The sequence below is a fragment of the Talpa occidentalis genome, unplaced genomic scaffold (genome assembly GCF_014898055.3).
Source record: "Talpa occidentalis isolate TD23 unplaced genomic scaffold, MPIMG_talOcc4v2.1 talOcc4.8, whole genome shotgun sequence".
Lineage (NCBI taxonomy): Eukaryota > Metazoa > Chordata > Mammalia > Eulipotyphla > Talpidae > Talpa > Talpa occidentalis.
This window is the reverse complement of record NW_023605194.1, coordinates 45,894,735-45,922,070: the sequence shown is the minus strand read 5'-3', so window position 1 is coordinate 45,922,070 and position 27,336 is coordinate 45,894,735. Positions and strand designations below refer to the sequence as shown.

At 43.1% G+C, this 27,336-nt stretch overlaps 1 protein-coding gene across 5 annotated transcripts in view; it reads left to right on the top strand.

Moving 5' to 3' along the window:
* Positions 1–10,544: 10,544 nt before the first annotated feature.
* Positions 10,545–27,336, top strand: part of TET1 (tet methylcytosine dioxygenase 1) — a 147,933-nt gene continuing 131,141 nt past the window's right edge. For 3 of the 5 annotated variants that reach the window (XM_037497558.2, XM_054690037.1, XM_054690034.1), the window contains exons 1-2: positions 10,545–10,761; positions 17,943–19,954. In XM_037497558.2, coding sequence (XP_037353455.1) covers positions 18,065–19,954 — 1,890 coding nt within the window. In that variant the 5' untranslated portion in view covers positions 10,545–10,761; positions 17,943–18,064. Of the gene's footprint in view, positions 10,762–11,309; positions 11,329–17,206; positions 17,347–17,942; positions 19,955–27,336 lie in introns of those variants that run through there. The other 2 variants (XM_054690035.1, XM_054690036.1) reach the window with 2 other exon arrangements.

Here is a 27,336-nt window from a genome sequence, read left to right as displayed (position 1 = left end):
CAAATCAGAGTTTACATAAAAGGTTTATCTTCAATTTTGTCTGACTTCCTTCACTAAATAGCAAATTTCTTTCTTTTTTAAAAGATTTTATTTATTTTTGCATAGAAGAACTGGGGTGTAGGCCAGAGGTGCTGGGGGTTAGAGGATTCCCCAGAGACAGAGTGGAGAACAGAACAAGCAGATTGACTGAAATACTCTGGCAATGGGAGCCACGGGCGAGATAGGAGAGGTCTGATGCACCATATAGGTTAGCTTCCTGGCCAGGGATGGAACTCATGGTGCAGTGGCTGGCAATAGCTTGATAGCACTGAGACTTACCACCTTGCGCCACAAGGGAGGCCCTATTTAGTAAGTCCTTAAGATCATCTAGTTACTAAGTAAAGAAGCAGATATTTAGGGCCTCCCTGGTGGTGAAAGGGGTTAAGTCTCAGTTCTGTCAAGCTATCGCCAGCTACTTCCACTGCAGCACAAATTTGATGAGTTCCATTCCTGGCCAGGGATTTAACTTACATGGTGCCACAGACCTCTCCTATATTGCCACTTGCTCCCCTCTGGAGTGTATTTCAGTCAATCTGCCTGTTCTGCTCCCCACTCTGTCTCTCACCACCCCAACCCCTTCCTACCAGGCACCTCTGGCCTACACCCCAGAGGTGTAGGCATAAATATTTTTTTTAAAAAAGAACTTATTAAATATCTGGTCTTCAGTTTCTAGTCTATAAAATGTGGATGATCTCTTCCTTCAGATATGATGTGAATATTATATCAAATTAGGTTATGTGGGCATAGAACATATCACAGTGCTCAGCACATAGCAGGTGCTATATCTCTTCCACTTCTTTAGTATGTGCAACTCTGGGCCTGCAGAACAGATCATTTTTCATCAGTCAATAAACATTTACTGCTTACTTACTGTGTGCCAGGCACTATGTTAGATGGGCAGATAAAATTCCTACAAAGACTTTTGTAAGAGAGCAAAAAGCTAAAAAAAAAAAAAAGCAAGTATAGTTTGTCTATTACAAATAGCCCATATTGTAAGTGTATGCAAGTAGTGCTATAAACTACAGGGGGTAGTGGGTTTAGGAACGCTAAAAACTTGTTCCCTTCCAACCCCCACCACCAAAAGCTAGCAACTTGAACTAAGCTTTGAAAAATAAGAGTTTTCTAGACAGTTGTAGGAGAATGGATATTTCAGAAAAGGGTCTGCATCATTTCAATGTAGTTACAATTAGAAATACCAATTAACTAGACAATATATAGAAAATATAACCCAAGATATCCTTTCATTTGTGCAATATATTGATATTCATTTGTTCAAGATATTTCTTATAGGGCCTCCCTGATGGTTCAAGGGGTTAAGAAGCAACCTGTGAAGCTGTCCGCAACCACTGAAGAACAAGTTCGATCCCCAGCCAGGGAGCTACCCACATGGTGCAACAGACCTCTTCCGACTTGCCCGCTGCTCCCCTCAGCAGTGTATTTCAGTCAATCTGCCTGTTCTGTTGCCACTCTGTCTCTAGTGAATCCTCTCACCTCTCCCCCACTTCTGGCCTATACCCCGGTTCTAGTATGCATAAATAAATCTTTTTTTTTTTTTTTTAAAGATCTTTCTTGTAATAAAGCTTGGTTCCTGTCCTCCTTGGAATTTCTACTTTATAGTAATAATTTAATCAACCACAGAAATTCATGTAAAATTTAAACTGATAAGATCTTCTGAGTAAAGGTTTAGTAGAGGATAATATAAAGCCATAAAATAGGAATATGAGGGACCTCCCTGGTGGTGTAAGAGGTTAAGTCTCAGCACTGTGAAGCAATCTGGAGCCACTGCAGCACGAGTTTGATCCCTGGCCAGGTAACTAACCCACATGGCACAGCAGACCTCTCTTGTCTCACCAGGTACCCCCCTCAGCAGTGTATTTCAGTAGATCCACCTTTTTCTGTTTCCCACTCTGTCTCTGTTGAATCCTTTCACCACCACCACCCCCCCACTCCACACCTGTGTCTTACACCCCAGCTCTTGTATGCATAAATAAATAAAATAAATCTTTTTAAAAAAATAGGAATTTGACCTAAACAAGATGTTTAAAGAAGCTTTCCTTCAGGAAATATTTGAACCCAATGGTGAAGGATGACTAGGGCTTAAATGAGGAAGAGAAAGAAAAAGATTTCCAGGAAAAGGAAACAGAGTCCATGGTGTAAGAACTCAGTGTCTTCAAGGTCTGATTATGGCCTCAAATGCATTGTACACTCTGTCCAAGGTTTGGGAAGTCACATGCCTTCCAGGGACCTGGCAGGACAAATGTATAAGACAATAGAGGGAGCTGCTGGACTGGAGAACTGTAGAAGTGCTTGCCCTGCATCAAGTGAAACTCCTCTGCAAATGAAATTACTGGTTTATAAGAGCAGAGTTATTAGTTTGCAAGTACAGAAGGTCACTGTTGCAAGAATGAAAACAACTAGTAGTTTTGTGATGGAAATTGAGAGAAAAATAGGTCAATTCTTACAGCCACTGGCAGTCTTACAGCCATTGTAGGAAGGAGTCTTATCGTTATCCTGAAAGCCAAATGAAGCCCAGATGTTAAACTGTGGATGACATGGTCAGATGTATGTTTCAAAAAGATCCTTCTACCCTTGACTTGGATAGTGGAATAGAGACAAATAGTGCATATGAGTAGACGATTGTCAGATGTGGCACTTATATTTGCAACAACATGGATACAACTGGAGGGGATTATGCTGAGTGAAATAAGTCAGAAGGACAAAGACAAATATTGAATGATTTCACTCACATAAGGATCATAAAGAACTAAAACAGGCCAGGGCACTACCCGCATGGCAGACCTCTTCTGTCTCACCCGCTGCTCCCCTCAGCAGTGTTTTCAGTGGATCCACCTGTTCTGCTCCCCACTCTGTTTCTGATGAATCTCTCACCTTCCCTCACAACCCTCCACACCTCTGGTCTTCACCCCAGTTCTTGTATGCATAAATAAATAAAAATAAATCTTTTTAAAAAATAACTAAAACAAAGGAAAAGTTATAACTAACCAAAACAAACCCTAGAAATATGACTATAAAATCAAGGCTACTGGAGGGTGGAAGGTAGGGGTAGGGAGCAAAGGAGGGAGGAATCCAATGGACTATGGTAGAGGATAATTATGGGTGCTTTGGTGATGGGTGTGCTAACATGGAAGTGTGAACCCACACTCCTAACTCATGTAGAGTGTTGTAAACCAACATTACCTCAGTTAAAAAATACACAATTTTGGGCCTCCCTTGTGGTGCAAGGGCTTAAGATGCAACCTATGTAGCTATAATCAGCCACTGCAGCACGAGTTCAATTCCTGGTCAGCGAGCCACCCACATGGCACAGCAGACCTCTCCTGACTCACCTGCTGCTCCCCTCAGCAGTGTATTTCAGTAGATCCACCTGTTCTGCTCCCCTCTCTGTCTTTGGTGATTCCTCTCACCTCCTGCGCCTCTGGCCTGTACCAGTTCTTATGTTCATAAATAAATAAATATTTTTTAAAAATAAAAAATACAGTTTTAAGGGGCCTCCCCGGTGGCGCAGCGGTTGAGCGCTGGGTTGCGAAGCTGCCCGCAGCCTCTGCAGTGCCAGTTCGATCCCCGGCTGCTCCCCGGCCTCCACCGGAGGAGGGTCCCACATGGCGCGCAGACCTCTCCTGCCGCCCGCTGCTCCCCTCAGCAGTGTACTTCGGTCCTTCTGCCTGCTCTGCTCCCCGCTCTGGCTCTGGTGAATTCTCTCACCCTCCCGCGCTTCTGACTGTACCCAGTGCTTGTATAAATAAATAAATAAATAAATAAATCTTTAAAAAAAAAAAATATACAGTTTTAAAAAATAAGAAAAGATGGTCTAAAGACCATCTTTAGAAAAGCACCTGGTCTAGGGCCTCCCCGGTGGCGCAGCGGTTGAGCGCTGGGTTGCGAAGCTGCCCGCGGCCTCTGCGGCGCCGGTTCAATCCCCGGCTTCTCCCCGGCCAACGGAGGAGGGTCCCACATGGCGTGCAGACCTCTCCTGCCGCCCGCTGCTCCCCTCAGCAGTGTACTTCGGTCCTTCTGCCTGCTCTGCTCCCCACTCCGGCTCTGGTGAATCCTCTCACCCTCCCGTGCTTCTGACTGTACCCAGTGCATGTATAAACAAAACAAACAAACAAACCAGCAAACAAATAAATAAAGCATGCCTCTATTAAAAAAAAAAAAAAAAAAAAAAAAAAGAAAAGCACCTGGTCTAAAGACCACCAGAATTGAGGTAAATTTGAAAGACATTTGAATGATAGGATGGAAAGGACGTGGAGATGGGTTCAATAAGGTTGCTAGGAACTGTCAAGTATGATTTTACTAGGTTCTTAATTAACACAACTAGATGGACTTACTGAGGCAGGGATCACTGGAAGAGAATCAATTTCTTGTTGGTTTAGGGCAACATGGAAGGACAAAGAAAAGGGTGAATTAATTGATTGGGACATATTGAGTATGCAGAGGCCTTGGAAACAGCATGAAAAGATACATATTTTAAAATATTTATTTCTTTTGTAGAAGAACTGGGGTATAGGGCAGAGGTGTGGGGGGTAAGAATATTCACCAGAGGCAGAGTGGGGAGCAGAGCAGGCAGATTTTACTGAAATACACTGCTAAGGGGAGCAGAGGGTGAGACAGGAGAGGTCTGCTGCACCATATGTGGGTTAGCTCCCGGGCCAGGGATCAAACTCAAGAGATAGCTCTGAGGCTTAACCCCTAGGCCACCAGGGAGGCCCATCATGAAAAGATATTATGTAAGGGGCATCCTCAGCTGAAGATATGATATTAATAAGTCAAGACTAAGTGAGAGTGAGAACCTAGGACTTAGACTTGAGTAACTGTAACACTTAACAACTATTTACACAATGATCAGCTGGCAAAAGAGAAGGAGTGGCAGAGAAGTGAGAAAAAACAGGAGCTGTAAAGGCCACCTAAAAAAGAATGTTTTAAGTATAACGTAGCATGGAAAATGCTGAGTTTTACAGGCCTATGAAGGACCTAAGTTAAAATAGTCTGGAACCCAAAATGGGCTTCTTGAGACAAACTTGGATGTTTGGAGCATTTAAATTGCAACTTAAGCCACGGTTATTTAGACAGTGTAATATAATGTAGAAAGATGGTATTCAATCAGCAGTAGCGATTATTAATTACACCCTGGACAATAATAACACCAATGCACTGAGAAAAAGACTTTGGAGATATTACCCAATTGCTTCTGTCAGTTAATATTTGACTTGTCAGCAGTATTTACTAAGGATATGAGGGACTGTAGAGAGATAAGACACAAAAGAAATAGAAAATATAAGTCCTATTCTGAAGCTTTCAGGTAGCTGGGGAAATTAAACATTGACATGTATAATTCTAATGAACAATGTCAAAATTGCATATTAGTGAGCACTAGTTAATAAAGTTCAATATTTCATGAATGCTGAAGAGATGTGATATCTCAGAGGTTATATATATTTGGTGGGGCAGGTCAAGAACAATTTCCTAGAGGAACTGAGTTGTCTGTAGATTTTTTTTTTAAGATTTATTTATTTATGCATACAAGAGCTGGGGTACAGGCCAGAGGTGTGGGAGGTGTGGGGAACAGACCAGGCAGACTGACTGAAATACACTGCTGAAGGGAGCAGCGGGCGAGACAGGAGAGGTCTGCTTGGCCTGGGTTGTTCCTGGCCAGCCAGGGATGGAACTCGTGCTGCAGAAGCTGCAGATTGCTTCGTAGTGTGGTGCTTAACCCCTTGCGCCACCAGGGAGGCCCTGTAGATTTTTTTTTTAATTTTTATTTTTTGAGAAGAATAAGTTCTGTGTTTGTTTGTATATTTATTTATTTATTTACACAAGCACTGGGTACAGTCAGAAGCACGGGAGGGTGAGAGAATTCACCAGAGCCAGAGCAGGCTGCAGAGCAGGCAGAAGGACTGAAGTACACCGCTGAGGGGAGCAGCGGGCGGCAGTAGAGGTCTGCGCGCCATGTGGGACCCTCCTGCGGTGGCCGGGAGCAGCGGGGGAACGATCAGAGGCTGCAGGCAGCTTCGCAACCCAGCGCTCAACCGCTGTGCCACCGGGAAGGCCCGGCCCTGTAGATTTTAAATAATAGAATTTTGGAGTTGGCAAAGGCTTAGAAATATTCGAGGCAATGACAGTTATTTTTGAAATGCTTCTTATATCGAAGGGGAGGGAGGGAAAAGAGACTCACAGAGCCCTTGCTTTGTGAGGGCCTATAGAAGGTTCTATACTTTCAATGGCATGTGTGAGGTATTGTGACGCTGTGAGTTTGCCAAGAGATTAGCTTCATTTGTCCAAGCATATAGAATTACATAATTACAGTCTTGAGAGGCGTTTAACGAATTTTTATTTAAATATTGACTCTTTATTAGGTGCCAAGCCCTCTAGATAAAGGGGATATAAAAATGAAATAAAATGAATATAAAAATGAAAGTTACGGAAAAAAAAAAAGAAAGTTAAGGGCCTCCTTGGTGGTGCAAGGGTTAAAGTCTCAGTGCTATCAAGCTCTGGCCAGCCACTGTGGCATGAGTTTGATCCCCAGCCAGGGAGCTAACCCACATATGGCTCAGCATACCCCTCCTGTCTCCCCAGCTGCTCCCCCTTAGCAGTGTATTTCAGTACATGCACCTGTTCTGTTCTCCACTCTGTCTCTGGTGAACCCTCTCACCCCTCAGCCCCTGCACCTCTGGCCTACACCCCAGTTCTTATATGCATAAATAAATAAAATAAATCGTTTAAAAAAAAAAAAGAAAGTTAAGCCCTGGAGGGGCATACATTTTTGAGGTGCTGGCGGTGCTGCAGAGGCACTGTTGAGAGATATACAACTTCTAAAATCTGCTTGGACGGTGAAAAGGAAGTCTCTGAACTGGATTTTGAGGGATGAGGATGAGTCCTCCAAGTTGACCAGAATGAGGGTAGTATAGGGGAAAGAGAGCACAGAACAGGAGAGGGACATTCCCGGTAAACCTATATCTGTCTCAAACTTTTCATTCCCCCTATTTACAAAGCTGGAGAGAATGCATTTGTTAGGAGAGACTTACCAGGCAATTAAGATGGCTTTAAATGAATTTGGGAGTTGAGGGGAAGGGAATATGGACATCTGGACATCACATCAGGCCGCTTCAGCTGGTAGGAGTCAGGTTCGATGTGCAGAGACAGCCTCTCAAATATTTCCTTTGTGGCAAGCTACTGTGAATGCAGCCTGTGGCTGCACATTTAGTGAAGCCCCACTTGCCCTGTGTCTCATCATCACACAGAAGTTGATCATCCTGGTACAGATGCTGCTCATCAGGTGACCGCTGGAGGGTGCCCATTACCTTGGGCTTCAGCTGGAACACTGTGCCTGACTCGCTGGCCTCTGAAGAAGATGGTCTTGTGGTGGCTTATCCATTGTGAGAGCAGCTCCTCCCCTCAGCGGGACAGTTGTAGGGAAAGGATGTCCTGAAGCAACTCCACAAACACAGGTTTCATGGACTCCACCCCCACCCTAGACCCTGATTCTGATTAGAAAGGAGTGAGGAAATGATTTTAGGTCTTAATCTGCTCATAAGTGCTAGTTCCTGAAATTCTGCTCAGTGCAAATTCTGTGGTAATTCCCTGGGGTTTTCTTCTTCTTTTTGGACTTCTCATACAATGGACAGCATTAGATCTTTTCTAATGCTAAGCTATGACTGGTTTTATCTTGCCTAGCCACCCCTGCTGACTCCCAGGACTGGGCGGATTGTGCTGTTCCCAGGTCACAAAAGGATAATTAACTCTTTCCTACTTACTGTTATATTATATTATCTTTCAATCTATCTATCTATCTATCATCTGTCCATGATATCTTTTTTTAAAAAGATTTATTTATTTATGATGCAAGAACTGGAGTATAGGCCAGAGGTGTGTGGGGTGAGAGGATTCACCAGAGACAGAGTGGGAAACATTAACAGGCAGATTAACTGACATACACTGCTGAGGGGAGCAGCGGGGGAATCAGGAGAGGTCTGCTGCACTATGTGGGTAGCTCCTTGGCCAGGGATTGAACTTGTGCTGCAGTGGCTGCTGATAGCTTCATAGGTTGTGTCTTAGCCTCTTGTGCCACCAGGGAGGCCCCACAGTGCTGTCTTAAACCGTTGCTCCACCAGAGAGGCCCCTGTCCGTGATAGCTTATGGAGAATAATCAATCTGTGTTTTTAAGCTGTTGTACCAGTAATGTATATTACCAGGAATGTATGAGTTCCTTATCAATACTTACTATTGCCAAAATTTAATTTTTTTGCAAATAGAGATTATGTTCTTTAGGAAAGAAATTCTCGTTCTTTCTCTCTCTCTCTCTCTGAAGTATATATGTAATATTTTCCTAGGGCACTATTTTAAATAGCATCTAGTGCATGTTGATGACTCCCAATTTTGTTTTTTCAAGTTAGACATTTTTTTAAAATTTAATTTATTTATGTATAAAAGAACTGAGATTTAGGCCAAAGGTGGGGATGGTGGGTGAGAGGATTCACCAGAGACAGAATGGGGAGAAGAACAGGCAGATTTTACTGAAATATACTGCTGAAGGGAGGCAGCAGGTGAGACAGGAGAAGTCTGCTGCACCATGTGGGTCAGTTCCCTGGCCAGGGTTCCAACTCCTGCTGCAGTGGCTGGTGATAGCTTGATAGTGCTGAGACTTAACCCCTGCACCACCAGGGAAGTTAGACCTCTTTTCCAAACTCAAAATTGTCCCAGATTTGGCTAGTAAGAATAATCCATCTTTTTAAAGGGTGTTTAGACAGTTTCCAATTTTTCATTGTTAAATAGTTGTTTTGCTGCAAACATGATCTCACATTCAAGGCTTTTGCTGTTGCTCTTTTCATAGGCATAAAACTTTCTCCAACTTCCTACCTCATCTCTTTCAGATCAAATCAGTAAGTTCTTTTTAGATTGTTCTATTTAAATTTTCAGCCCTCTCATGGCACTATATATAGTCTGCTTACTTGTCTTACTTGCTTATCTTTTTTTTTTTCACTCTCCTCCCATCCTTGATCAAATCCAAGTTCCACAGGGCAGAGGTTTTTTGTATTGCCCATGGCCACTCCACAGCTTAGACCTGTGCCTGGCACTTAGTACAGACTCAACTAACATTTATAAGAGAATATTTACCATGGATGTTCTAGGTCTGTGATTTTCCTATTTCAATGCTTTAAAAAATTAATCATTGTGATTAATTAACAAAAACCAGGATATTGCAGTTTTATGACAGTCTTTTTCTTTTTGCTCTTTATGAAAATCAAGACAAAATCCCCAATCTTTTCATAGAGGTCCTAGAAGATTGTTTCTGAAGGCATTAATAGTTTGACTTTTGAAAATATTGATTAAGAAGAGTAAGATTTATTTGCAGTGCCACATTTCTGACTTCCTCCTACCACAGTACTTATCTAACTGTAGCACTGAAAAAACTGCAGTGCAGTCATTAAATGTTTGTGCTTACCAACCTAGACTCTGTGTTCCTGCAGGGAAAAAGGCAAATTTTATTCATCTCTGTATGCCTGAACTCTACCTCAAGAACAAGTTTGTTTTTGTTGAAGAATAAATTTGAATGAATCAATCTGTGAGAAAGGCTGAAAGTTTAGACATCTTTCTCAAAGGAACAATCTGATTATGCTCATTAAAGCAAGTATATGACAAAGAATAAAAAAATATGTTCAAATGGGGGTAGAATGGCATGGAAGGCAACGATAGAATGAATCTTTCCCTTCAGTTGAAGTTTGACCTGGGAGGAACTATAGTTCCATGAACAGCATTTTCCTGAATACCTGTGACCTCATTAAAAAAATCTCTATTCCCTGTATGTGTAATCACTGACTGCTGGAAGCAACAACTACCACATGTTTAAGGGAGAAATTCAGATGCCCAGTCACTCTTAATTTTTGGCTAAATGCCACTAGTTATTTCTCCTACAGTGAAAAACTGACTTTTTCCTGAGCTTTTAGTTCTTCATCCATAAAATGAAAACCATCATTGGTGAGATCCAGGGCCAAGTTTTAACTAAAAAAAACCCAGAAAACAAAACGTTGTGATGACCTTTGCAGACATGGAGGGCTGAGTCAAGGAAATCCCACCTTCATCTGGCTCATCTGGCTCTGTCTTTGGGGTTGAGGGCGATTTTCCATCGCTCCAGACCCAGATACTACTCATGGAATCACCTCTGACCCGGCAACCCATTTATGTATCTATGAACATTCAATTTAGAGACCCCCCCAAAACTATCTTGGTCTGAAAACCCGTTGGAAAAAATAGATCATGGCCAGAAAATATTGACACCTCTCTCCCTCTTTGATACCCTTTGACCTCAAAAAAAAAAAAAAAAGAAAGTTGGGAGTGAGGAGGGTGAAGTGGTGGGGAGGGGGGTCGAGAGGGGGAGTCCAGCTCCAGTTTGGGGAAATCCAGCTCGCGTTTTGCCTGTCGCTCAGCGGTGCAGGGTCCAGAAAAGGCAAAACCCCAGCTTCTCTCCCTGAGGTCTGTCCCAGGGACACTGCTGCTCCGGGGGGCTGACCTGGCGGGGAGTGGCAGCGCAGTTCATTCCGGCGCCGCTTTGTGCGCGCAGCCTCGCGTCCTCCTGCTCTTGGGTCTGCCCCCCGGGACGCGCCCCTGCCGGCCCCAGTCATGCAACTCTACCTGCCTCTCCTCTGCGGACCTTTGGGAAGCAGCCGCCCACCCCGGGGGCTCGGGCCCTGACCGTGCCGGGAGCCGGTAGGTGTCCTCCCCGGGCCAGCCCTCTCCCCGCGTGCCTGCCTTGGCCCCGGGCTCAGAAGTTGTGGGCACTCGCGCGAGTTGCAAAGTTTGCTCGAGGGCTGGTGCAGGCTTGGAGCGGGAGGCGGAGGGAGAAGGGGTTGGGGTCGGGAGCTGCCCTCGCAGCCTGAACCGGCCAGAGGTGAGTTGGGGCGCTGGCAAGGGGCAGGGGTGAGGGATTCCGCCCGCCGAGGCCGCGCTGGGGTGCGAGGGGCGGCGCTGCTCTCCGGCTGGACTTGGGCTGGGGCTCGCAGTCCGCGGGTCCTCCCGGGGCCGCAGGGGTGCGCCCGCTTGCAGCGGCGACCCTCCACCCTGGGTCGCCCCCGGCGCTTTTGTTGTGTGATAAACAATGACCCGGCCCCCGGCTGGAAGACGCGGCCGTCTCCCCCCCGGGCCCCGGCTGCTACTTTAGGTTGGGGGAGCCAGGTCGCCTCAGGCTCGGACCCCGGATTTCGTTGCAACCCGACTGGGGGAGGGCCAGTGCGGCCTGGGGACGAGCCCGGCGTCGGCGTTCCACGCGCCTCGTAGGTGAGTCCGAGGTCGGGAGCCCTCTGGGCGAGGGGAGCGAAGAGTTAGGGCGAGCTGCTGGTGGGGAGCCTGGCTAGCCCGTGGCCAAGCGTTCCCACAAACTTTTTTTCTCCCCTCTCCCAGGTTTAGATAGACGACACGTTGGGAAAACATTTTGGCGCCTTGTCTCCTTTAGCGTTTTGGGGAACGGATTTCGGGGACCATAACTTTAGGAGTGGAGGTCGTGGAGGAGGCTTGCCAGGGGCTGACCTGGAGCTGCACGGATCCGGGAAGAAGGGTCTGGAGCACAAAATTAGTGTTGTGTCAAATGGCTTTTATTTATTTTTTTTAAGGTTTATTTATTTATGCATACAAGAACTGGGGTACAGGCCAGAGGTGTGGGGGGTGGTGAGAGGATTCACCAGAGACAGAGTGGGGAACAGAACAGGCAGATTGTGAAATACACTGCCGAGGGGAGCTGCGGGCGAGGCAGGAGAGGTCTGCTGCGCCATGTGGGTAGCTCCCTGGCCGGGGGATCGAACTGGTGTTGCAGTGGCTGCGGATGACTTCATAGGTTGTGTCTTAACCCCTTGCGCCATCAGGGAGGCTCTCAGATGGCTTTTAAAACAAGTCTTTTGTGAGGGCCACCCGGCCTCCGAACAGGCGTTGCGGCCACATCAGTCCCGCTCTGGCGGGATCCCGGAGCCGGCGGGCGGAGGCGGGGCGCGGAGCTGGGTGCCGGGGACCCGCCGAGCCGCGCGTGAGGGACCGCTCCCGGCCAGAGCCGGTGGCAGGGTCGCCGCCCCTTCACGTGTCGGGGGAGACACAGGGCTCGATCACTCTGCCTGCCTTTCCCTCTTCCTCTTTCCGCCTGTCTTCCTCTCTCCCTCTCCACTCCCGCCCCCCGCCCCCTGCCCTCCCTTGCACTCCCAGACCCTGCTTCTCCCAGGGCTGCGCGCAGTCCGTCTACAAAAAGTGGCCAGGAACTTACTGGCCGGTCCCAGCAACCTTCCACATAACGGGGAGCCCAAATCGGGCATTTCCGAACCAATAAAAAAATCAATGTGTCATCAAGAGGACAGATAATGCTTTAACTGGGAGCCTTTCCCTGCCCCCAACTCGCCCTCCTCCCCATTAACCATCTTGCTTCGGTCATCCTAGTGCCTCTTCCTCGCCCCCCCACCCCCAAATGTTCCACCGTCCGGCACAAGATGAGCTGCATAATACATTATAGTAATGATCAGTTTATGAGGAAGGGTTTGAAAAGTGCTTCAAGACCTGAAGCAAGGAGAAGATTAAGTGCCAAACCCAGCGTCGGCGGGTGCGCTGCGCGCTGTGCCGGGGGTTGGGTTGCAGGGCGGCGCTAAAGGGCAGCAGCCTCCAGCGGGACCTGAACCAAAATGTGCTTATCAGCCTCTCCCCCTCCCAAGAGATAAAGTACAATAAAATGAAAACTTTGCCTTCCTTCTACCTAAGAATGCCTATATATATTTCCACTATATGGAAAAGGCGCTTGTTAACCATTTAGGGCAAGAGTTATTTAGGGCATTTTAGGAATTTATAACTACAATTCAACACGGAGGGTCACGTAGATAGGTAGGTAAATAGGCATTGTTTGGAGATTAGTCCCTGTTATTTCTGAAAGGCTTAGGTAAGATTTTGGGTGGTTTTCCAGATTTTATCTGTAAAAACCAGATTTTATCTGTATTGATTACACAGGTTAAAAACAAGTCCCTGCCCTCCCCAGTTAAGGGATCTCCATTAGGTCGGTTGTCAGCCCCCAACAGTCTTGAAAGTCTTGTGAAGATTTCAATGAAATTTCACAATCATGATAGACGGGAGTTAGTGGTGTTCCATTTTTCGCAAAGATCAGTAGTTTATCACTGGGATCACCACTCACCATTTTAATTAGAGTAACTATAGCTCTCAACGCGGGTCTTCCAGAATTGGTAGCAGAGGTTTGGATCACCTCTGTGCCTGCCCTTTGTTTCTCCTCCCCTCCAATCTTCTTTATCTGGTTTGTCGCTCCCCTCCCCCATTCTTTTCTGAGTGTTTGTATCTTCTTTTTTCCCTGCACAATCAAGTTCCCCCTTCCCCCCTTCTCTCTACCTTTAGTCTTGAGAGTTTTGATCCCAGTTGCCTTTTTATATTCTACCTTTACTACTGTAAATTTCTTTCCCTTCATCTGTCTTTTGGCTTTTTTTTTTCTTTTTAGATTTTTTTTTTTTTCCCCTTCTTGTGCTTCTTCCTCTTCCCAGTGCGTTTTATGCTTTTCTCGTTTCTGGAAGGGTCTATCTCCATTTTAACTTCTCCCTTCCCTTTTCTGTGGTCGCTTTGGGCCGTTTTTTCTTACTCTCTGCAGGGCAGCAGGAGTGTTTTACATATGGAAGGAGGCTTTGATTAAGTCTGCTGGCATTCTACAGAGTTTCCCCTGAACAGCCTTTCCATGTGCCGAAGGCTCTTAAACTTCCTGTGGTAGAAAACTATCTAGGAACAGCAAGCAAACCGCCCACCTCCTCTTCCTCTTAGATGTAGAACTTAGCTGCTGGTGGAAACGGAGACTGGTGGTGCCTTTTAAAAAGAAATGTTTTAAGTCTTATATTTCTCAGTCAAGGGCAATTGCCTTTAAATTCTAAGGAGCTGAATGGAATGACTGAAATTGGAGTTAGTTTTGCAGTTAGCTCTAGTATGCAGATACCACTTTTTTGGACACTGCTGGTAGTGGGAAGGATTGCAATATAATTTTAAATTGATATGCGGGCTGGATGGTTGCTTCAATTCAGCCACTTCCTGCCCATGGGACTTTGGGAGACACTGGAGGAGGGAACTAGGTGGGAAAAGTTTTCCTGACTTGGTTCTGTCACTATTGTCCTTTACAGACAACTGATAGACTTTAGGGAGTTGGCTTTTCGTTTTCTAAAAAGGTGGTTCGATAATGTAAAAAAATGAACACCCCCAAAAGTTCTCTTTAGGAAAGACTCAGTAAGCTCACACAATACTGAGGCAACAATTCTGATTTTGTTGACCAATTTTGTTCGTTTAAATTATATGTGAATAATTAGCTGATTTTTACACAAGCCCTACCTAGTTATCGCATTCACCCTGGGGCCTTTTCTTTGCCACTTTTCTACTCTGTCCTTAACCTCATGTTCTCTACTTCTGGGGTGGTGTTGTGTCTTTTTGTGTTTCAGATTATGAGTTGGTCTCTTAGCTCCTGTGTTTGAATCTCACACACTCCAGTCCCCTATGTCACAAGAACATTTTCGGGGTGGGGTGTATTAATGGTTCAGAACATTTTCGGGGTATATTAATGCTTAAGACTCTTGATGCCCATTGGTGAAAAACTTATTACCAAAGAAGTGTTTCATATCTCATAGTTGTTGGTTTTATTTTATTTATTTATTTTTTTTCATTTTGTTTTCTAGGGAAAGGAGAACTTATGGCATAGTGTCAATTAATTGCATAATGTTTTCCTCCTGGGACTGTTTAATAATAGGGACACTAGTCTCTTCATTTCTGATCATATAATCCCATTTCTGTGGCATTACACTCTTGAAAAAATTCTAAAGTGGAATAAAACCAATTTTGAGAAATGTTGAAATGTCAGTTTAATCAGAAAGGAAAAATGGAAGTGGAATTGGTGTTAGTTATAAATATGCCTTTTTGTATGACTTAGATAATCAATAATAACTGAAAGATGAAAAAAGGAAATTGAGCATTTAAAATTAATATGGCAAATAAAAGTTCTATAGGTCTTTGAGGATAATTACATATTAAATTAGACCTATTTAACAGAATGCATTACATTATCTTTCTCCGCCCCCCCCCCAAATTGAAAAAAAAAAAAAAAAAGCTTGCTGCCTGTCTCCCAACAATTCAGCCCTGGGGACAACTTAGTTTATAACAAAAGATTACATTTCATCAGTGGAGCCCAGGGTGATAAAATTAGAATCTTGTGAGAGTCCTTATTTTGTTTCTGATTATCTCTCCTTCTTTGGCTGGGTGGTACCCAGCGGTTTCTCCCCTGCAGTTGGGTTCTTCAGGGGTCATTTGCCTTTTTCACAATCTCATAAAAAAGCTGTTACCATTTAAAGAGGCCACATCTTCCCAATCCATGTTGCTCATACCTTTTCCATTTCCTTGGCAGTCTCTTTCCTAGGAGATAAGGTTTGAATAGTAAACATTATCTTAATTACAAGTCTGAATTTCTAAAGCACTTCAATTTAAAAATATAAAAGAATATAGAAGAGACAGAGATCAATTTAAAAATTACTTTCAAAAGCAGATCCCATGACACCATCTGGTATATCCAGATTACTTGCCTACATACATGAATTTTAATTTTTATAGTCGATTGCAATACCCAGATTGCATATACTTAATAATTTTTTAAAGCAACATAAGCTTGATACAAGAGATAAAGCATATTTATATTGATATTGCTGAATTTCTAGAGAAAGGAATGGATTGTTTTTTGACATCTGGAAAAAAAAATTCTTATAAAGATTGCTGATTTTCTGGAGATTAGAATTAGAATTTCTTTTGTTTTCTAAAAACGCTGGTACAAAAAGTGGTGGTCTTTGGAGAAAACATTCTACAGTTTTTAATAGCCAAAGAGTTAGTAAACCAAAACATTTTTTTAAGAAAAGGAAGAGAGCAGTATACTTGCATGCCAAGAACTGGAAGTATTCTCTGACTTAGTGTTTGTATTTAGCACAGATTTATCAAAATGTTATTTTTCTTGTGGTTAATGTTATCACTAATGTCTATTTTAAAAGCCTTAGAGGGACAGTGTTCTGACCCTAAATGTGCTCTGCAATCTTTTATTACAATGTGTTATGAACAGTATGTTAGGTGTGAACAGAAATTAACTAGATATTGCTTTCTCAGGATGTGGCAGACTATGGGTTAAGCTGGTTATATAGTAATAATAACTACCATTTAGATATTCTCTTCTTTTTGAAGTTATAAAAAGTTTTTTTAAGCTCCCAGTTTTCCTTTTATATTATTTTTTAAAGGGAACTGGAGTGATTTTTTTTGTTTTGTTATGATTTTATCTAATTTATCTATTTATTTATTTAAAATTTTATTAATTTATTTTAAGATTTATTTATTTATGCATACAAGAGTTGGGGTACAAACCAGAGATGCCGGGGGTGAGAGGATTCCCCAGAGACAGAGTGGGGAACAGAACAGGCAGACTGACTGAAACACACTGCTGAGGGGAGCAGCGGGCGAGACAGGAGAGGTCTGCCAAGCCATGTGGGTTGCTCCCTGGCTGGCCTGGGGTAGACCTCATACTGCAGAGGCTTGGAATATCTTCATAGTGCGGTGCTTAACCCCTTGTGCCACCAGGGAGACCCAGCCTGTTGATAACAGAGCTTAGTTGCTCTTAGTTGCTCAGAGCTTAGTCTTTTTTTTTTTAATAAAGATTTATTTATTTATGCATACAAGAACCGGGGTATAGGCCAGAGGTGTGGGGGGTGTGTGTGTGTGTGTGTGTGTGAGAGAGAGAGAGGATTCACCAGAGACAGAGTGGGGAACAGAACAGGCAGATTGACTGAAAAACACTACTGAGGGTAGCAGTGGGCGAGACAGGAGAGGTCTGCTGCGCTATGTGCGTAGCAAACTGGCCGGGGATCGAACTGGTGCTGCAGTGGCTGCGGATAACTTCATAGGTTGTATCTTACCCCCTTGCGCCACCAGGGAGGTCCAGAGCTAGGTCTTATTTTTGGTTCAGGACAAGCAGTCCAAGGAGATAAAAAGGCAAAACTGATGGTGATTCTTGGTCGGTCCTTTTCATTTTCTCCTCTTCTCTGCTTTCAAACGGTAGTTGCTTATCTAGTATGCTTTACTGTTCTAATTATCTTTTCTCTTTATTCCCACTTTCCTTGCCTAGGAATTCATCATGAGACTTTTGGGACCCTTGGTAGGAGGGATTTTAGAACCAGCAGTCTTTGGATTAAGTCGGGTGAAAGAAAAGAGGGACATCATTTCTGGGTGTGGGCAAGGCCCACCACAATGCCTTCCTTACACATAGTAGGTACTCAGCAAATACTTGTTGGACCCCTGAATCTTATTTGCACTTTAATCTGTCAATACTAACTCAAGATTTTATGCTATTTTTTGTGTGCATGTGAAAAGCTCAAATTTTGTGGATTGTTATTTGGAATGTGATATTAATATTATTGGATCACTAAGAAATAGAGCTTCTTGGATTCCATAAACTCTTCTTCCTCTGACTTGCTCAGCTTTACTCTCAGAGAGATGATAATTCTGCCTGCTCATTGATATGCTGAGGAAAGAGTTTAGGAGATAATATTTTAATTATTCAAATTTGTAAAGTTTGGGACTTGAGTTTTAAACTACAAGTAACTACAATAATTTTGTAAAAGAAATCATACTTATTCAAAGAATTTCATCAGCTTAATCAGTTGTCACAATAATTAAAAGAACTTTATTGTGAATGTAGGCTTTAAACTATACTTGAGCAGTGTTTGTTGTCTGTTATATCTTTCTTTGCTAGTAAACATTCTCAGTTCCCTGATTTTAATTAATAATTGCTCTATCTTAAATGGCACAATGCATAGGAAAAAAAGGCTCACTCACAGTTTTTTTTGTTATTGTTATTTCAGAACAAAACCTTGTGTGACTAAGTGCAACCATGGTACATCCAGATTCTCCTCAACAGTGAGACCTTCCAAAGGACCAATGACTCTGTTCCCTGTGCCCTTTCATTTTTTCCTACTCTGTAGCTATGTCTCGATCCCGCCATGCAAGGCCTTCCAGATTAGTCAGGAGGGAAGATCTAAGCAAAAAGAAAACCAGCCAACTGAAGAAGACATCCAAACCAGCCAACAAAAATGCCGCATCAGTAAAGACTGTGAACCCTGGAAAATTAAAACAAGTAATTCAAGAAAGAGATGTTAAGAAAAAAACAGAACCCAAACCACCTATGCCAGTGAGAAGCCTTCTGACACGTGCTGGAGCAGCACGGATGAATTTGGATAGGACTGAGGTTCTTTTTCAGAACCCAGAGTCCTTAACTTGCAATGGGTTTACAATGGCTCTCCGAAGTACCTCCCTTAGCAGGCGACTCTCCCAACCCCCAGTGGTCATAGCCAAACCTAAAAAAGTTCCACCTCCTAAGAATTTAGAAAAGCGACATGAATGTAAACATAAGGTACTTAGTGACATGGGAGTAAAGCATTCAGAAAATGATTCGGTGTCAGTGCAAGACCCTCTAAACCCTCCTAACATAGATAATCTAATCAGTGTACAAAATGCATCTTCAATTAAAGGTGAGAGCCAAGAGACAATCCAATCTTGGTCCCAAAGGGTCGAGGATTCCAAAGCAAATACCCCCAATCACTGTGGCTCTGAGACAGAGATTCTTTCTGGGTCTTTGGAAGGGACACATGGTGGTGAAGAATCATTATCTAAGGAGACATTGAATAACAGCGATTCCCCTCAAATATTTGCTCAGGACACCCTATGTGCTCCTTTGCTCCAAAGAGCAGCCCTCAATGTTACCTCTGAAGGAAATCCCAACATTCAGTTAGAAGATTTAGGTTCACGAGTAGAATCTCTTAAGCTATCTGATTCTTACCTGGATCCTATCAAAAATGAACAAAGATGCTGTCCCACTTCCAGCTTTAATAAGGTTATTCCTGAATTGGACCTTGGAAACTGTTTGTCTATTGGTGGGTCAATATATCCTACCTCATTAATAAAACTCCTCTTGGCAGGCTCAGAACAAGAAACCCTGGGTGCTAAACCAGATCATCAAGAGGTACTTAAAGCTACCCCAGATCAACAGGAAGTTACTGATGCCGCCCCTGTCCTAGGACAGGCCTTTAGTGCTATCCCACATCAATGGGAAGTTCCTGGTGCTAATATAGTTCATAAAGAGGCTCTCGGTGAGACAACAGACCCACCAGAGGTTCCTGGTGCTATTTCAATCCAAGGAGAGGTCTTTGGTGCTATCCTAAATCAACAAATCCTTGGTGTGGCCAGTGGTACTGCCTCAGACTCACCTCTTTTTCTTCCTGCCCCTCTAAACCCAATTGCTACCTTTAATGCTCTCCCAGAGTGGCCTGAATCCCAGAGCACTTTTTCGTATGGGCTTGATGTCCAGGGTGCTATGCAGATATTGCCTTTGGGCTCAGGCCACACCCCTCAGCCATCATCAGACTCAGAGATAAGCTCGGTACCTCCAATGATGGCTCTGAGCAATAAAGAAAATGAGGTTCATAAAAGCTTTCTGCCGCTGAATACTCAGGGGTTTGCATTAGCCTCTGAGAGAGGACACTATCAGGCTTCACAGGGCATTGCCCAACTCTGCCAGGCTGGTCCCAGCAAATCAGAAGGGGTGAGCTCCCAGCCCAGCATGACCAGCACGATCAACACCACTGTTGTGTCTATCCCAGTGTCAGTTGCCAGCACCTCCTCTTCTTCCTATAAAACTTCGCAACCTACTTTGGAAAAGAAGAAAAGAAAGCGATGCGGGGTCTGTGCACCCTGCCAGCAGAAGACCAACTGTGGTGAATGTACTTACTGCAAGAACAGAAAAAATAGCCATCAGATTTGTAAGAAGAGGAAATGTGAGGAACTGAAAAAGAAACCACCTGCCACTGTGCCTTTGGAGGTAAGGACTGGGAGACCCCTGTGAGACTTGGGAGAGTGATCCGGGTGGCTGCATAAGTTACTTCTAAGAATTTGTGGACCTACCTCAAGTATGACTTGTGCAGCGATGCATTAGTTTATTTTTATTTGTATTTATTTATTTTTAAAGATTTATTTATGCATACAAGAACTGGGGTACAAGCCAGAGGTGGGGGTGGTGGTGAGAGGATTCACCAGAGACAGAGTGGGGAACAGAACAGGCAGATTGACTGAAGTACACTGCTGAGGGGAGCAGCGGGTAAGCCAGAAGAGGTCCGCTGCGCCATGTGGGTTGCTCCGTGGCCGGCCAGGGATCAAACTTGTGCTGCAGAGGCTGTGAACAGCTTCATAGATTGTGTCTTAACCCCTTGCGCCACCAGGGAGGCCCTCAGTTAACCTTTTCTATTTCTTTTTTTTTTTTTAAGATTTATTTATATATGTGTACAAGAACTGGGGTACAGGCCAGAGGTATGGGGGTTGAGAGGATTCACCAGAGACAGAGTGAGGGACAGAACAGGCAGACTGACTGAAATACACTGCTGAGGGGAGCAGTGGGCTAGACAGAAGAGGTCTGCTGCACCATGTGGGTTGCTCCCCCCCGGGATCAAAGGGAATCAAACTCTTGCTGCAGAGTCTGTGGATAGCTTCACAGTGCTGTGCTTAAACCCTTGAGCCACCAGGGAGGCCCCCTTTTCTATTTCTTGACTTCAATTATCTTTCAAAAAATGCTGACCTCCTATTTGATTGAGCCATTACAAACAAGAAATCAGACATTTGACCAATCATATATTGATATGCATTTTAGGGGTTTCTAAAAAATATTGTTATTATAAACCTTATTGCTATGAATAATCTCCCTTCATCAAATAATTTCACACATGTAGGAGGAGGTCAAAATCCAATGGCTAGTAATTTAGTGGTTTACAAATATATATCCAAAAACACCTAGCCGTATTTTTAGTGAAGAGTCTTCCTTGCAAGTTTCTGATTTGTAACTGCCAAGAGATATCACTGGTACATTTCTCTGTCTCTAAAGGGTATTAGTAAATATGTTCTTTTTTAATCCTGCTCCTTCTTTGCGTTACATATTTTGTTCAATCGCTTACATGTGTCTTGATGGTTACCCAAATTGGAAAATTCAGTCATCTTTTTATTTCAAATTTTTTTTAAAGATTTATTTGTGCATATAAGAGCTGGGGAACAGGTCAAAGGTGTGCGGGGTGAGAGGATTCACCAGAGACAGAGTGGGGAACAGAACAGGCAGATTGACCGAAGTACACTGCTGAGGGGAGCAGCGGGCAAGTCAGGAAAGGTCTGCTGCGCCATTTGGGTTGCTCCCTGGCTGGCCGGGAGAGGCTGTGGACAGCTTCATAGGTTGTGTCTTAACCCTTGTGCCACCAGGGAGGCCCAATTCAGTCATCTTTGATGCTTTCCTCTCACTCTTCTAGAGTCTCTCTTTTTCTAAAAGATCTGACCTCTCCCACCTCTCCATTTTCTTAGTTACTTCTATAGTTGAGACCTTTATCTCTTGATGGGACAATTTCAGTGTTTTTATTATCAGTAAGTATTTATTTTACTTCTACTGGGCTGTGTACTGGGGACATAGTCACAAGCATCCCAGCCAGCAGAGAAGTCAGGATGTTGACTTAGGGCAGTTCAAGTTTTCTTTCCAAAGTCCCGATTGTCCTACTTAAACATATTTAGTGCTCTTCTGTGTGATCTATCTCAAAACAATCAACAACAAAAATTAGAGCAAAACTTCCAGTGACTTCTAATTACAAATGAAACCTAGATTCATTAATGTGGAATACCAGACCTTTAAGATCCTCATACAAGTGAACTCTTCTGTCTTGTTTCCCATCATTTCTCACATTATGCCGGCAGTCTCAGCAGTGTTTGGATACTTATATTTCCCCAAACTCTCCAAACATGCTACTGACTGCCTGTGTCCTTGTCTCAGTCGCTGGTCTGCCACCCACACCCAGATCCACACCCACCACACTTCCCCCTCAATGTGGTTATGTTGTTCATTTGGAATAGTTTAACTTGTTTATGTTTGTATTCTATTACAGTATTCCCCTATACTTGATGATAATCATTTTTTTCTTGATCTCGTTTTCTCCATTCCCCAAAAGATCACCTCATTGACAAAGCTGATTCTGAAGAGTGTGTTCGTTTGTTCTTTTACTGAACTGCAGCAATAGATAGCTTTATCCACCCAACAGTGCAAGGAGGAGGCAGAGGGGAGCGCAGGCTGTCTGTGGGGACTTCGTCTGAGAGAGCAAGGAGAGTTTTCTACTCTTGCTTCCTGTTTCTCTTGTTTATATCATGTTTTTGAGTTTATACATAATCACAATATATCCATTCTGTTTTTAAGGAACAGTGATGTTGCATGACCATTATCATATATGTCTTTTGGCAAATAGCATGTGCATTCTATTGACTACATTCCTAGGAGGTGAATTACTGGCTCATACAATTTGCTTACGTTTAGCTTTCATGTAGATTACCAAACAGCTAGTGTTTGAGTTCTACTAGCTCTACATCCTTGCCAACACTTGAAATTTTCTGTCCTGTTTTATTTTTATTATTTTGTTAGGTACATAGTGCTAGCCATGCCTTGCATCTTTGATGACTAATAAAATTGAGCTAAGGATATGCTTGTTAGCCATGAAGTGCCAGTTAAGTCTTTTGTCCATACTTAAATTGTTTTATTCTGCCTTTTCATTATTGATTTATCTGCCATTATGTTTTATTCATATCAATCCTTTTTTTTTTAAGATTTATTTATGCATACAAGAGCTGGGGTACAGGCCAGAGGTGTGTGGGGTAGGGGGTTGGTGGTGAGAGGATTCACTAGAGACAGAGTAGGGAACAGAACAGGCAGATTGACTGAAATACACTGCTGAAGGGAACAGTAGGCAAGACAGGAGAGGAGAGGTCTGCTGCACCGTGTAGTTTAGCTCCCTTGCTGGGTATTGAACTTGTGCTGCAGTGGCTGCTGATAGCTTCAAAGTGCTGATGCTTAACCCCTTGTGCCACCAGGGAGGTTCCCATATCAATCCTTTGTTTAATTATATGATTGCAGATATCTGCCAATGCTATGCCTCAACTTTTCATGCTTTTGTTTTATTTTGTTTTAAAGATTTATTTATTTATGCATACAAGAACCGGGGTACAGGTCAGAGGTATGGGGGAGGTGAGAGGATTCACCAGAGACAGATTGGGGAACAGAACAGGCGGACTGACTGAAATTATTGCTGAGGAGAGCAGCGGGGAGAGTCAGGAGAGGTCTGCTGCTCGATTGGGTAGTTCCCTGGCTGAGAGGTGAATTCTTGCTGCAGTAGCTGTGGACAGCCCCATAGGCAGCATCCCAACTCCCTGCTCCACCAGGGAGGCCCTTCATGCTTTTCTTTTAAAATAATTATTCCTTGGGCCTCCCCAGGTGACGCAGCCTTTGAGTGCTGGGCTGCAAGGCTGCCTGCGGCCTCTGCAGCGTCGGTTCATACCCGGCCGGTTCATACCCGGCCGCCGGCGAGGGTCCCACGAAAAAAAAAAATTCCTTTATTGTAAGATTTTTATTTTATTTTATTTATTTTTGCATAGTAAAACTGGGGCATAGGCCAGAGGTATGGGGGGAGGGTGAGAGGATTTACCAGAGGCAGAGTGGGGAGCAGAACAGGCAGACTGAATGAAATACACTTCTGAGGGGAGCAGCGGGCAAGACAGGAGAGGTCTGCTGTGCCATGAGGGTAGCTTCCTGGAACTCAGGCTGCTCAGCCACAAAGGGCCATGGAAGTGAGAGTGCTGAGACTTACCACCAGGGAGGCCCTAATCATGCTTTTTAATGAATAGTTTTTTTTTATATATTTATTTTATTTATTGATGCATATAAGAACTGGGATATAGGCCAGAGGTGCTGGCGGGAGGAGGGATGGGGCTAGAGGATTCACCAGAGACAAAGTGGGGAGCAGAACAGGTGATATACTGAAATACACTGCTGAGGGGAGCAGCGGGTGAGACAGGAGAGGTCTGCTCCGACATGTGGGTCAGCTCCTTGACCAGGGATAGAGCTCTCGCCAGTGACTGGCAATAGCTTGATAGTGCTGCGACTTTAACCCCTGAACCACCAGGGAGGCCCATGAATAGAAATTCTTGATACTAGTGTAGTCTAGCCTACCAATCCTCTCCTTTATGATAGCTCTTTATGTTCTGTTTAAGAAAATCTTGTCTTTTTTTCTTTTCTTTTTTTCCCAATTGACAGGGTTCTCTTTTGCTTTCCTCTTAAAAATATCCTTTTTAAAACCGCTCACATTTATATGTACAGTATATCTGGAATTTTGTGTATAGAGTCAAGATTCATTCCTTTTCATATGGATGTCTACTTGACCAGCAGAATTACCAAAATAACCACCCTTTCCCCTTATCATTTTGTCATAAATCAGGTTATTGATTAGTTCTGGATCTGTTCTAGACATTTTTTGGCCTTGTGGTCAATTCTTTTGCCTAAATTGTCATAATGACCAAGCTCCATCACTACTTGATAACTGATAGTATAAGTCCTTCAGTTTTACTCTCCAGTATTAATTTGGGCTATTTATTGTTGTTCATGGATGCTTTATTTATAATAACCTGGAGCAGGAAACAATACCCTAAAACAGGTGAACATATAACACATGGGTACATATTGCTGCTCTGTAATAAAAATGAGGAGTTTATATAGGCTGTATTTTATTTTATTTTTTACTACTTTTTTATTTGGGCTATTTTTGGTTATTTGCATCTTCAATCAGTCTTTAAATTTTCACCAAAAATTTTTACTGGAATTTCTATTTTGTTTATGTTGGATCTGTACTTCAATTTGGAGAGAATAACATTTTTACAGTACTGAATGTGCCCTTTCATGACCATGGTGTATCTTTATGTAAGTCTTATTTAATTTCTTTCACTAGTGTTTTATAGTTGTCAACAGAGTTGTTTCATTACTTTCATTGTCAGGTATATGATTTTTTTGACTTTTTTTTTTTTTTTATAGAGGCATGTTTTTATTTATTTTATTTATTATATTTGTTTGTTTGTTTTGTTTATACATGCACTGGGTACAGTCAGAAGAGCGGGAGGGTGAGAGAATTCACCAGAGCCAGAGTGGGGAGCAGAGCAGGCAGAAGGACTGAAGTACACTGCTGAGGGGAGCAGCCGGTGGCAGGAGAGGTCTGCGCACCATGTGGGATCCTCCTCCGGTGGCCGGGGAGCAGCTGGGGATCGAACCGGCGCCGCCGAGGCCGCGGGCAGCTTCGCAACCCAGCGCTCAACCGCTGCGCCACCGGGGAGGCCCTTTTTTGACTTTTTAAATATTTATTTGATATATCAAAGATTGAAGAACATTTATTAACTTTGACATCTAAATATTGGTAAGCAAATCTATTTTATGCATTTATTAGCTGCTTTTTTTTTAAAAAAATTATTTATTTATTTTACACAAGAACACAAGTACAGGCCAGACGTGCAGGAGGGTGAGAGGATTCACCAGAGACAGAGTGGGGAACAGAACAGGCAGACTGACAAAATACACTGCTGAGGGGATCAGCGGGCGCAACAGGAGAGGTCTGCTGCGCCATGTGGGATCCTCACCTGTGGGCCAGGATCAAACCGGTGCTATGGAGGCTGCGGACAGCTTCACAGCGCAGCACTCAACCACCTGTGCCACCAGGGGAAGCCCTTTTAGCTGCTTTTACTTATTATTCTTGTTTTACTTTTTTGAGAGTTGCAGTGAGAAACAGAAAATACATTTCCACTTTACAATGTCAATATTTGGTAGTTTTTGTTCATGCTTATATAAAACCAAATTACATTTTAAAAACAGAATTCTTAGAATTTTTTTCTCTAAGATATACTTAGCCCGCCAAAGCTTATGCCATTTCTCAAAATGCTAACTACTATCTGGGTGAAGTAAAAACAATTATTGACTTACCATTTTTGGTCATAGATTACATTTTTGTCTCCACAATATGATAGAATTTCTTTAATTATATAGCAAAGTAGTCTTCCCAGAGATATCTTTTAGCTCAAATGTTTTTATGCCAAGCTTAGTTCAGCATATTGTTCTACATATTCAGAGGTACATATAATTAAAAACACTAATTTTATAACTCATCGCTATCTAAGAATTTTCTCCTTTTTAAAAAAAGATCTATTTATGCATACAAGACCTGGGGTACAGGACAGAGGTGGGGTGTGTGTGTGTGAGAGGATTCACCAGAGGCAGAGTGGGGAGCAGAGCAGGCAGATTTACTGAAATACATTGCTGAGGGAGCAGCAGGCAAGTCAGGAGAGGATTAGCTTGCTGGCTGGGCATCAGACTCAGGACTTTGAGGTGATAGAGCTGAGCTTAACCCAAGGCCACCAGGCAGACCCCCTTTATATATTTTAGATTAAATAGCAGTGTACTAGTTAATACTTTAAAAAGTGGTTTTTATTTTTGTGCTCTCTTCTAAGCAATGCAAATTCTACCTGAAAAAATAGTAATACCTACATAGTTCTTTAAAAACAAAAAGTGAGGTAGTAGTATATGGACCATGGACTATTGTATAGATAGTATAATAATAGTCTAATACCACAGATGTCATTTCTGCATTCATTAACATACTTGCTTTGTTTTATCCATTTTAGTAGGATTGGGGATAGAACAACCTCTTCTGGTCACTGATTTTCGTTGTGTTTTTTAAACAACTAGATCTCATTTGGGCATATATTGTGTATGGCATATGGAACAAATTTTTTCTTGCCAAATCCTTCAATTGAGGGCAGATGTTATATGTCCTTAAATATGCCTCGAAGGAATCTTGAGTCATTACCAAAATTCTAGTAGTATACCTCACCATAGAGCTGTTCATAGAAAAATAAAAGGACTTGCATGTGTTAACCCCACGTGTGTCAAGAAAATCTTACCACTCTTAATTGATTCTGACGTGTGGGTGTTAATTTCTGGATCTTGTCACTGTAGTTGAAACCTTATCTTACCATTTTGTCTATGTTATCATATCCAGGAAGAATTGGCTAACACCTTCATCGAGTTATACTTTTATCCAAGCTATACTATTACGGAATAATAGTATATTAGACCATAATATGACACTTACTTGTTACAGAGCTTAACTCCCCAGCTCTGTTTGGTCAGAAAAACCTCTTGATTTTTTATTCCAGAGTAGGATTTAAAGAGCCCATGGTTTAAAAGAACAAAGTTGATGGTTTGAAAGCTGCAAAATGTCATTTACTTATAAGATAGGCTGTTCTTGTGGCACTTTGGTGGGTGTGGCTCATGTTATCAGGAAGAAAAGGCCAGATCTTATCTCTTATTTGCATACT